We start from the raw sequence: 12,846 nt of genomic DNA on the forward strand, positions 1-12,846 counted from the left end.
AGAAAGAGCACACACTCTAGGCTTCCACTTACAAAAAAGTAAGACAGGCAAAACTAAACTATGCTATTTGAAGTCGGAATACCTTTGGGAGGGGTGGTGACTGAGACGGGCAAGAGATTTTGGAGTGCTGGAATGTTCTATTTCTTGAGCTGGATGCTGGTGCCATAGGGGCGTTCACTTTGTGAAAATTCATCAAACTGAGCACTTCAATATTTGTGCAGTTTTCTGTATATATTTTATTCTTCTTTAAAATTCATTAAACACAGACTGAAGTGTTTCTATGGAAAAGCGGCACGGTGGGTTTGGGACAGCTGCTTTAATTTATATCTGAAAACAAATTAGCTTGATGCAGCAAATTGGATACAACTGACTATGCAGTCACCCTGCACTAGGAAACGAGCATGGCTTCTTGGCTAATTAACAGACACCAGGGCATGCTCCCCGACGCAGAAATGTTCATTGCCATGTTATTTTAGGGTAGGGTGTGACTTTTACAATAAAAAGGTTTGCCAGCTGGTGGTGTGACATGCGTCCTTCCTCGTGGAGTGAGGCTATGCTGCTGGGACACATGGAGAGACATGCTGTCCCCAGGCATGAGGAGCAGCATTTCATGTGCATAGGTGACTGCCAGAAGCAGGGTGCAGGCCGCCCTTCTTGTCCTAGTGAGAGCGGTGACATCAGGTAGGACACAAGGCACCAAGGACTGGGCATAGTAAGTAGGTGGTCAAATCAAACATCACCTCATAACCCCTCCCTGTCCCAACAGTCTCTGTCACCACTATCCTCTCTCCCTCTGCCCGCCCCACTCCCAGCCAGCGTTACACAGCAGCAGCTCCTCCAACCACTAGTTCCACTATCTCTGTTTTCAAATCCCACCCGGGCCCCAACTCCCTCTCATTTAGAGCCCTCTTGTGTCTTTTCTGATATTTTCCAGTTGTTTCCCAATGCTTCTCTCTACTTACCTGCTATCTAGAGTTATAAAATTGGTCCTTTCAAAAACTGAAATATGCTTGTTTGGATTCTGGGATTAAACTCCATTATCTCCATAGCTGTGAAGACAAAGCTTGCCCCCTTGTACTAGCTATGGTCTGAATGTGTCTCCTAAATTCATATGTTGAAACTTAATTGCCACTGTGATAGTATAAAGAGGTGGGGTCTTTAGGAGGTGCAGAGCCCTCATGAATGGGATTAGCAACCTTATAAAAGAGGTTGAAGGGAGCTCCCAGGACATTTTTGCCCTTCTGTCATATGAGGACACAGCATTTGAGGCACCAATTTGGATGCATAGAGCAGCCGTCATCAGACACCAACCTGCTGGTGCTTTGACTTTAGACTTCCCAGCCCCCAGAACTGTGAGAAACAAGTTTCTATTATTTATAAATTACCCAGTCTCAGGTATTTGGTTATAGTAGTACAAATGAACTAAGATAGTACTCAGGTCCTATATGCTCTTTCCGGAATGTTCTCCCCTTAGCCACCAACAAGGCTTGTTCTCTTGCCTCCTATAGAACCTGTTTCAAATGTTCAAACTACATTGCAACCTCCTTATCCCCCTCCTCATGGGTGTATTTTGCCTTCGTCCTTGTCATATAATATATGCTGTGCTTCTCTGTTTTTTCCTTCAACTTCAGGACCTTGTTCCACTCTGTGCCAGTGGAATTTCTGCAAAGGCAGGGATTTTTCTCTATCCCAGTTGCTCTCACATTGCCCGGCACATGGTAGGGGCTCAGTGTGTTGAATGCACTATGGAATGAATCTGAGCTTGGCTTACGTCTCCAGGTTTATCTTCTGCCATATCCCTACAAACTCACTGTGCCCCATTCCCATTGATCCATGAAGTTCCACATCACTCCCCCACAAGGCAGTGCATGCAGTTCCTTCCTCCCGCAATACCTGTCTCCCCTTTCTACACATGCCAAGCTTGTCTTCATCCTCTGGATTCCACTGGAGCTTCAGCAACTGCATAATGCCTTCCCATGGTGACACACAGTGCATGGACCATGCTAAATGCTACTGGCTTGTTCAGGCCTCAGCCTTCCCCAGAGACATTAAGCAACCCCAAGGCCAGACAGGGCCATTGTGTCTTTTCCCCCAGCCTGGTTCTTTAGATGTGTGATGAGAGAATACATAAATGGCATCTCTAAAGACATACAGGCAGTTAGTGGCAAGGAACACACTAGTTTCCAGATATGCTGGTCTTCCATTCGTGGTACTTTACTTGTTATTTCCATTAGAGAACTCCTTGGAGAAGACATTCTCACCTTCCTGAAACTCACATTCCTCAAATTCCTTACATTAATCAAAATGTCATGTGATTAATTACTTTTCATGAACTGGCTCCTACTGCATAGATAGATTTTAGGCATGAAGATTTCTGTGAGATTTTGAGATGTTTTGAAATTACTCAAGCAAAAGAAAGATATCCTGGGCAAGCTGGAGGTTACTGTAACCTCCAACCTTTTAGCTGGGAGTCTGAAATGCTCCCCTACTTTCTTTCCTGGATGGGTGGAGCTTTATCAAGGCTTTCTTACTCATTTGAAATTGTCTTCTCTCAGGGTCTCAGTCAACAGTGGCTTTGGAGAACTGAGCTCTTTTTCTGGCTTATCTCCAGGCCCTTTGAGGGCTGGTGCCTGCACACACCTTCTACAGGCAGCCTAAATACTAAGGTGGAGGTTGAACTTAGGTCATGGGGTCTTTTCATTTTCTATCTTCCTTGTTGGTCCTGGCATCTCCTCAGCATAGGGACCAGGTAACACTAAGGGGAAAGCATTCAGATTAGCGCATGCCCATCGAGGCACAAACTCAACCAGATTAGGCAGGGCCAAATGTCTCCCCCTTCTTCACTCCTCCCCCGCAGCCTGAGGCTCATTTTCCCTTCCTGCTTGTTTTCACCGGTTGCTAAGCAGCGCGCAACAGGCTGGCAGCCGCCTCTCCTCTCCCAGCAGGCTCTTTGGATTAACCCCGTGTGGAAAAATGGAGTTTCAAAACAGGGGGCTGTGTCACAGTCCAGAGATCCAGAGTTGATAACAAGCCACACCTTGCTTTGAGGGGCAGGGATTCGGATGGGCCCCAGCTCCAAGGCCACTGGCACTTGACTTTGAGTTCTGGCCCCACCCCTTGGTAACTGAGTGACTTCTAGGAAGTGACTGACCCTCTCCAACTAAGTCTTGGTTTTCTCATCTGTGAAAGGGGTTAGGCCAGGTGTGGTGGCTCATGCTTGTAATCCCAGCACTTTGGGAGGCCGAAGCAGGTGGATCACCTGAAGTCAGGAGTTCGAGACCAGCCTGACCAACATGGTGAAACCCGTCTCTACTAAATACAAAAAATTAGTTGGGTGTGGTGGTGCATGCCTGTAATCCCAGCTCCTTGGGAGGCTGAGGCAGGAGAATTGCTTGAACCTGGGAGGCAGAGGTTGTAGTGAGCCGAGATGGTGCCATTGCACTCCAGCTTGGTTAACAAGAATGAAACTCTGTCTCAAAAAACAAAAATAAAAACAAAAACAAAAAAGAAAGGGGATAATAGTGCAATTTCTGCATATGTTGTTCTGAGGATTAAATGAGAAGTATGAAAAGTGCCCAGCACAGAGTACATTACGTGGTGAGAACCCAGAACTCATGGTGTGTTAGCTGCTGGTCATGTGATTTTCACAGCACTGCCGTGTCTATCATCTGCCTCCACATCACTGCAAGTCACCTGGCTAAGGTAACCGTTGATATTTCTATTTTAAAGATGGAAAACATAGGCACAGAGAGGCAAGGGGGCTTGCTCAAAGCCAAACAGCTGAACTAGTGTTGGAGTCAGGTTCCCTAATAACTTGTTTTGTGTTTTTCCTTCTTTGTCGCAGCACCCCAGATGTATCTAAGTCTCAAGATTCCCTCCATCCGGACTTTTCTTTGAGGAAGAGAAATTAATTGGAGGCAAGCGAGTCTGTGCACCTTGCTTCCCACTTTGAAACAGTATAACTTTTGATCATTACTAAATCATCCCCAAGATGAAAACTATGGATGCATCCATTGTCTGTCTAGCATAATGGGAATGAACAAATAACATGAACTTCACATGAGACTATGAGGACCAGACAAGGAAAAATTGGCCTTGAAGTACGTGGTATGAAATCATGCTTCCAATCTATCGAGTGACAGGGCTGCAGGAAAGCTGAGCTTCATAAAATCAAAGATAGTGAGAGTTCGTCATACTACCCAGGGAAGAGTGGGTAATTTTAAGTCTTTTTCTCTGGACTCCTAATGATTCTAATTATACTGCTTCTGCTTTTTAGAGTCAGTTAATTCAGCTGGTTGCCAAAAAGGCAGCACATTTGATCCTTGAAACTACAATTTCACTTTGTTCTGTTAGAGCCCTGGGCTGCACTTTACCCTAGCCTGGTCCGGGTCTCTTGGGGAACCTGGTGAGAGGAGGTGGGGAGTGACTTTCCACTCTTTTGTAAAATCAACTCTAAGACTATAAGCACTAGTGGCATTTGAGTATCACTTTCAAACATTTTTGTTATGTCCTGGACCATTATGTAGTTAATATTTTCTTTAAATCCACTCACTTATTTATAATCTTAAAAGTTTTAAAATATTGTTGTATTAGTGGGGATAGTCTAGGCTTTGTTGCAGTAACAAATAAACCCAGATATTGCAAAGGCTTAACACAACACAGGTTTGGTTTTCCATATGAACAAAAGCTCAACGTCACTGATCATTAGAGAAATGCAAATCGAAACTACAATGAGATACCATGGCGATTGTTCAAAAGTCAAGAAACAATAGATGCTGGCAAGGCTGTGGAGAAATAGGAATGCTTTTACACTGTTGGTGGAATGTAAATTAGTTCAACCATTTTGGAAGACAGGGTTGCGATTCCTCAAGGATCTAGAACCAGAAATACCATTTGACCCAGCAATCCCATTTCTTGGTATATACCCAAAGGAATATAAATCACTTTACTAGAAAGACACATGCACACGTATGTTTATTGCAGCACTATTTACAATAGCAAAGACTTAAAACCAACCCAAATGCCCATCAATGATAGACTGGATAAAGAAAATGTGTCACATATACACCATGGAATACTATGCAGCCATAAAAAGGAATGAGATCATGTCCTTTGCAGGGACATGGATGAAGCTGGAAGCTATCATCCTCAGCAAACTAACACAGGAACAGAAAACCAAACACCACATGTTCTCACTCATAAGTGGGAATTAAACAATGAGAACACATGGACACAGGAAGGGGAACATCGCACACCGGCACCAGTTGGTGGATAGGGGGACGAGGGGAGGGAGAACATTAGGACAAATAGCTAATGCATCAGGGCTTAAAATCTAGATGACAGGCTGATAGGTGCAGCAAACCACAATGGTGCACGTATACCTATGTAACAAACCTACACGTTGTACACTTGTATCCTGGAACTTAAAGTAAAATAAAATAAACTAAAATAAAAAAGGTTTAGTTTTCATTCATGTGAAATCCAGTGCAAGTCAGATGACTTTCCAGGGCAGCTTTTCTTGGAGATAGATGGCAATGCCTAGATCTATGCTCACTCCATTGTATAATGCCACCATCTCAAAATGTGACCTCCAGGGCCACTGATGCAGAGGAAGAATGACTGGAGGGCTGTGCACCTGCTCGTCAATGCCTTAGCCCAGAGGTTATATAGGTTTCCACCCCATTTCATTGGTGACCAGTCACATGACCCCCCCAAGTGCAAAGGGGCTGGAAGTGGAGGGGTGCACCAGGGGTATTTGCTGAGCACAACTGCCTTACCCAGAGATGGAAAATGAAGACTGATGTTACCACTTGCTGTGCAGAAGAGATGGTCATAAACAGATGTATTGAGAACAATGTGTTAAATTCTAGGTAGATTTTTTATCTGCTAAACATTCTTGGCTTTCAGCCTTAGGTGTATTTAGTTTGTCCAAAAGATGTTGATAGGAGAGAGAGAGAGAGAGAGAGAAAGACAGAGAGAGCGAGAGAGAGAGAGAGATTAAGACATATTACCACCAGAGACTTTCTCCCTGAAGAAATCAGAAATGTTGGCCAGACATGGTGGCTCATGCCTGTAATCCCAGCACTTTGGGAGGCCGAGGTGGGCAGATCACCTGAGGTCAGGAGTTCGAGACCAGCCTGGCCAACATGGTGAAACCGCATCTCTACTAAAAATACAAAAATTAGCCAGGCGTGGTGGCGGGCACCTGTAATCCTAGCTACTCGGGGGGCCGAGGCAGGAGAATCGCTTGAACCCGGGAGACAGAGGTTGCAGTGAGCTGAGATTGTGCCACTGCATTCTAGCCTGGGCAACAAGAGCAAAACTCCGTCTAAAAAAAAAAAAAAAAAAGAAAAGAAAAAAAGAAATCAGAAAGGATCATTGAGTAAGGAATAACTTTCTCATTATATGATTCAACGTTGTTTTATACCTTGTCCATGTCCTATCTAAAATCAATCGCTTTCCACCTAAAATCATCTCAGCCATGGTCCACATGCCATGCTCTGGGAAAATGCTGCCCTCCTGGGCCTGGGCCCATGACTTGCAATCTGCTTCCCGTGGTGGTGACTGTGGTGTCACCACCCAAAGCAGTAGCAAACATTTATGCAGATTGACTGTGCACCTGGCACTGTGCCTGGGCTGCTGAGGACAGAGTTGACGACGAACGTCCTGCCTTTAAGATTTCATAGAATGGTCGGGCGCCGTGGCTCATGCCTGTAATCCCAGCACTTTGGGAGGCTGAAGTGGGTGGATCACCTGAGGTCAGGAGTTCGAGACCAGCCTGACCAACATGGAGAAACCCCGTTTCTACTAAAAATACAAAATATTTGCCGGGCATGGTGGCACACTCCTGCAATCTCAGCTACTAGGGAGGCTGAGGCAGGGGAATCGCTTGAACCCGGGAGGTGGAGGTTTGCAGTGAGCTGAGATAGTGTCATTGCACTCCAGCCTGGGCGACAAGAACGAGGCTCCATCTAAAAAAAAAAAAAAATTTCATAGAAGAGGAGACAAATAGACTTGTAGTTACAACACAGTGTAAGAAACACATCTAGGTAACTATAAGGTGCTAATGGAGTGAGTATCCGAGGAGTGACCCTTGAAGGGCAGCAGATTTTTTGAGAAAAATTCTGTGATAACCTAGTTGTGTAGTGTTCACTGTTTGAGGTTATTTCCTTTAAATTTTTCCTTCAGTGGTATTAGTGGTATTCTATTCAAGGTGAAGTCCAGTCCACTGGTAGAAGAATTAAAAACCCAGCTAATATTTTCTAGGTACTTTGAATTGAATGTCCCTTGAGGCATCAAGTATTCTCAGAGGGCAAATGATAAGGCACACAACGCCATTGCAGGATACGGGGAAGCGTTTTGTAATTCACAGAGAAGGTTAATAACAGTGTCAGGTCAGTACCGTGGTTATTGATTGAAGCAACTAAATGTAGGCCAAAAGGAGTGAGCTGTGGTGTTGACCAGCAGGTTCCGTCCTGCTTCCCCACTGTGTGACTCTGCTCAAGCTGGCTTCTTAGTAAAATTACAGGACTGGGCCAGATGTGGAGCTCCTGCACTATGGATGTTCTCAGATGCAAACGAAGCTCTCTTCCTCAAGCCTGTGGATGAATGACCTTGGAATCCTGGCATTGTAAATTTAGCTTCAGCCATCCCATCAGTTGTTATTCTGGTGCATTTAGGTTGGATTTTTAGGTGTTGGGGGAAATAGTATTAATCTCATCACCATTGTTTTCATTTATTTATATCTTATTTAGTACTACTATGTGCCAGGCACTGTTCCAAGTATTTTTCCAATATTAATTAATTTAATCTGTACAATGATGGGTACTGTTATCACACCCATTTTACAGGAGGGACAACTGAGGTTCAAGGAGGTTAAATAACTCGCTCAAGATCAGCTTTCTAGGGAGGGCAGAACAGGATTCAGTTTCTGGCAGGCTGGGTCTAGAATTTGTGATCACCACCTTGTACTGTTTCTGGACAGAATAATTGAATAATAATAAGACAAAGATGAAGTATGCAGTAATGACACATTAAAATAAGATTTTTTTTAAAAAAATTAAATGTGATAAGACAAGGACAGACGTGGCACATGCCTTTGGGCTAAGTCCTTTAGAAGGGAACAAAGAATGAACCATGTACTATGGGAGAAAGAGAAGAAAATGCCTACGACCTTATGGGCCTATCAGGCTTTCTACCTATGGGCTCATTTGCTCCTTACAAGACCCCAGGAGGTAGGTGTCATTATCATCGCCATTTTACAGAGGAGGCTGAAAGGCTTGTTTAAGATCACACAGCTAGTGAGTGGAGAAAGCCACGTCCCTGACTAAACTGCCTAGAGGCTCCCATAAAGGCAGGTTGGGGAATCCACCTCAGAAGGCTCTGTGAGTCCAGGTCCTAGTGGGCAGATGCCTTGCAGTAAATGAGTCTCTGTGCTGCAGGAATCTGAAAGACCAGCTTACCTGCGGCAACACATTTCAATCATATGGAGCAGGTCTACTTAGGGGAAAGATGCACAATGCATAGGAGATGCCTGTCAACGCTGAGAAGAGCTGAAGCGCTGAGGACAGAACCTCACCCTCACTTGATAGAAATGCATCTACAAGCTGTGCACTCACGTTTGACCAGGGTTCCACAACCTTGGCACTATGAACATCTGTGCGGGATGATTCTTTGTTATTGGAGGCAGTCCTATGCATTGTAGGATGTTGAGTGACATCCCTGGCCTCTACCCACTAGGGGCTGGTATCTATGTCCACCTCATCCCCCCAGCTGTGACAAACACAAATCTCTCCAGACAAGGCCAAATGTTCCTTGGGAAGCAAACTCCCCCTGTCTCCCCTGCCCCCCGGTTGAGAACCACTACTTTGATCTTATACTCTGGGCTTATGAACGGTGAAAGCTTCCAGAAACTACCCTGTTTTGATGTTGAGGAGTTCAATATTCCCTAAAACTCCTCCCAACTCTCAGAAACTGAGAGAAAATAAATGATGGGTTAGCTTCTGCGGTGCAGATACTTTGCCATTCAGTTAAGTGTGTATATTTGAGGGGGTGTATGGATATGGAGAACGGGGATCGGCAAGCCTACTCACCACACTTCTTCACAATACCTCTATTTCATTCTCTCTGTATGCTTATTATTTCAGCTCTTCTCATGAGCGATCAAATTCTTATTTTGCACCATATTGCCCTCTAGCGGTCACTTCTCTTTGTAGCACACGGAAGAGAGGCACAAATACAAATCGCTTTTTAAGAATGAAACCCAGGAGTGAACTGGCTGAGGGAAGTGGACGTGGTTCCAGGAGCCGGGTAACTTCTGGCTTCGCGGATTGTGAGCAGCCGGTTTCTCCTCCGAGCCGCGCCTTTTTCCTTCCCAAGCCCCACCCTTCTTCTTGCGAGCCCTCACCTCCACGTTCCGGCACACAGTGGCACTTTGCTTCTCCCGCCGGGATACCGGACCTCTTCTTTGCAGAGAGAATGCAAAGCTACTTCCATGTTAAACAGAAAGAGCATCCTGTGGGTAGAAATATCCGACGAGGAGCGTTTTCCGAATGCCCGGAAGGGAGTTGCTACGTGAAAAATAGACATGATGCGCTGAAAAAAATATAGATGCTTCGTTGTTGCTCTTAGTTCTCAGCCGGACCTCAAAAACAACCCCAGGATTTTTTTCCTCCAAAGTGGAGCCAGCTACTTTGCAAATGCTCCCCTTCTTTCTCCTTGCCCATCCCCAGACCATTTAGTTAACCTCAGTGGGACAGGAACCGTCCTACAAATGCATGTGTTTGTCATGTTGAGAGCTTTGGTAAGCCTACTTAAATTTCAGACAGTTGGAGACTGTCATAATGGCTTTCTTCTGTCGATAGGTGACATTGTGTAATTAGTAACCCTATAAAGCCTTTGAGGATAGCTTTTTCTTTTAAAAATGGAAACCCAGAGAATTAAGACAAAGAAAGCTACTCTGTGGAGTTAAACGGCATCTTCAAGGAGGAAATTTTTAACAGTACCTCTACATCTGCACGTGGGCTTCCATTATATGTTTAACTGTCTCCAAGGTGCAGCACCCAGACGTCAAACCACTCAAGCCTGGATGGTGAATTTATGATGGAGATTGACTTTTTTGTAAACTAAGTTTTCTGTTTCCACAAAATAAAATTGTATTTAGGGGTATAGGCGCCAGAATTTCTTTTAGCAATTAATCAAAATGAATGACCAAAAAGTTTAATTCTAGACTAGGGCTATTAAATTAGCTCCGAGCTATGAAAGCAGTTTTGATTTTAGGCCATATCAATCCAGGACAACACAGAACAATCAGCCTGGAGGGTCAGATACTGTGAAGAGTAAATTTGCAGAAGGCTTTTGGGTCGGCAACAGGTGGGTTTCCTTAAAATTTATAGGCTTCGTAGGATAAACACACACTTCTTTATTTCTGCTCTGTATGAACACACAGCAGATGAAGTTCCACTAACCCCTTTCCCCTGCCCCCACATTTAAAGAGCTTTCTCCGTCTCTTTTCTTTTCTCTTTTCTCCTTCTCCTTCTCTTTTCTTTTCTCTTTTCTCCTTCTCCTTCTCTTTTCTTTTCTCTTTTCTCCTTCTCCTTCTCTTTTCATTCTGTTAATGTCTTAAACAGCAGCCTGTGCTTTAGAACCATAAAGCGTACATAAATGTTTCATAAAAAGAAATGGAAATAAAGAAATCTCCAATGTGAATATTTGTTTATAAGATTATTTAACCCCTTTTACTTTATCACCTTACTTGCTCTGACGCTGAGACCCTAGAATGACGTGGGCCTGAACCTTAATCCTCAGGTGATCAATACACCTAAAAACAAAGGTGATGTCTACAGAGGGGCACAAAACAAGGTTTCCCACAGGGGGACTTGCCAGTCTGGTCAGTATAACTAGTGAACCCAGATAGTGCAGGTCCAGGAAGCTGGTGTGACGCCGAGCTCCCCACCCTCAGAGGGCTCTGGCGTTCCCCACCGAGGACTCGCATCCCGTTTATAGCTCTGTAGATGTAAGCAGCCAAGATGATTTGGGGGAACTTCCGTGTGACAAAGGAGACAAGAGGCTGTGGAAACCTTCCATAACAAGTGGTCGAATTGTTTAAGGGATTTTCAAAACCCTCTAACTGGAGAAGCAGGATGAAGGCGAAAGAATACATGACTGATCATTGCTGGCTAACATAATCAGGTGATTTGTGTTAACAATATGCCACAAAATCCCGGGAACAAAGTCTAGGTCCTGTCTTTAGCCATGTCGTGTCCACGGCAATGTGGACCTTTTATCTTATTGTTGGATGGTCATTGAAGCCATCCTTAGGAAGTTAGAACCTTCATAAGAGAAGACGAGATCCAGTCTATGTGGAAGGGCGCTTTTTTTTTTTTTTTAAAGAGGTGCTCGTAATGGTGGTGACTTTCCTTCCTTAACATTAAATGAATTACTAACTCTACATATAATCTTATGCATTTCTGTCCTTCTTCCCTTCCTTCTTCCTCCCCTCCCTCTCCTTTTGCAGGAAAACTATATTTCAGGACTATGCCCAGCAATGATGGCTTCAAGATCACAATAAATTGTTTAGCCTTTTAGGGGATGAGAGGCAAAATGTTTAACCACTGGAAAAAGGCACAGGCAGGGGAAATCCTGATTTTGTGAAGCCCAAAGCTCATATGATTTCTTGTAAAAAGAATATACAATTACAAATACAAAATTAGGCAGGAAAGTGAACATTTCTTTAGAATGAAAAATGATATCACAAAAAATTATTGGAGACTTGGAAGTTTAGATCCTTTTTCTCCTAAAGATCTCTTTAGGCAATTTACCAAAAATGGCCGATTGGAAATGCTTTCTGATTGCAACCCAGCTTCTCTCTTCTCCGGGAAAACTCAATGACTCCTCCCACAACTCACAGAGGCCTGTGAGGAAGAAGGGCCTCAGGCTTCAGCTTCACTTGCTTCTCAGGAGTTTGCGTCTGGTCTCAGGTGCCACCTATTTAGAGTGGCCAGCAGCTGATAGCAGTTTGTATCCATACAGGTAGGTCCTGGCCATCATAGCGCCAGGGTCCTGGAAGCAAGCAGGGCGGGTCACGGACGAGGAGAGCAGTTTGGGTGTGTAAGACAAGGTCTGGATTCAAGTCCTGCTCAGTACTTGCCAGGTGGGTGAACTTGAGGTACTTTATTTCCTTCTTGGAACCTCTTTTTTCTTTTTTTTAATCTTATCTGTAGAACAAGGTAATTAAAAGAGATTGGGTTGGGTGCGGTGGCTTACTCCTGTAATCCCAGCACTTTGGGAGGCCAAGGCAGGGGGGATCACTTGAGTCCAGGAGCTCAAGACTAGCCTGGGCAACATGGTGAGACCCTGTATCTACAAAAAAACAAAAACCAAAAACCAAAAAACAAAATGAAAAACCCACAAAAATTAGCCGGTAGTCCCAGCTACTAGGGAGACTGACGTGGGAGGATTGCTTGAGCCTGGGAGGTAGAGGTTGCAGTGAGCCAAAACCGTGCCACTGCACTCTAGCCTGGGCAACAGAGCAAGAACCTATCTCAAAAAATAAATAAATAAAAAATCACGTATATAAAGCACACAGCAAAGCATAGGACAAACACGCAATGAGCCTTTGTCTGAGAGTGAAATGTATTTTAAAGTTTGATACTGAAAGTTATGTGTGTGTCTCTTTGCATTTGTCTCATCCCTTCCCTTCCCTTCACTGTTGACTACAAGAGACATTGGAAATCATTGAAAAATCCATTCCCTAGTTAATGTTCCCCGGCTTGCCTTTTATACTATCTGTCGGATCCAATCCATCATGTATGTAATATATTTTACACTGGCTGCTCTATGAATAAG

At 44.2% G+C, this 12,846-nt stretch overlaps 1 protein-coding gene across 1 annotated transcript in view; it reads left to right on the plus strand.

Annotated features, from left to right (window-relative positions):
• CPVL (carboxypeptidase vitellogenic like) overlaps positions 1-3,907 on the plus strand; it is a 273,532-nt gene extending 269,625 nt beyond the window's left edge. Inside the window, exon 15 of the mRNA XM_055293556.2 lies at positions 3,845-3,907. Within this exon, the coding sequence (XP_055149531.1) occupies positions 3,845-3,862 (18 nt within the window). The 3' untranslated portion in view covers positions 3,863-3,907. The remainder of the gene's footprint in view (positions 1-3,844) is intronic.
• The last annotated feature ends 8,939 nt before the right edge of the window (positions 3,908-12,846 follow it).

Source organism: Symphalangus syndactylus, chromosome 9 (genome assembly GCF_028878055.3).
Source record: "Symphalangus syndactylus isolate Jambi chromosome 9, NHGRI_mSymSyn1-v2.1_pri, whole genome shotgun sequence".
Taxonomy (NCBI): domain Eukaryota; kingdom Metazoa; phylum Chordata; class Mammalia; order Primates; family Hylobatidae; genus Symphalangus; species Symphalangus syndactylus.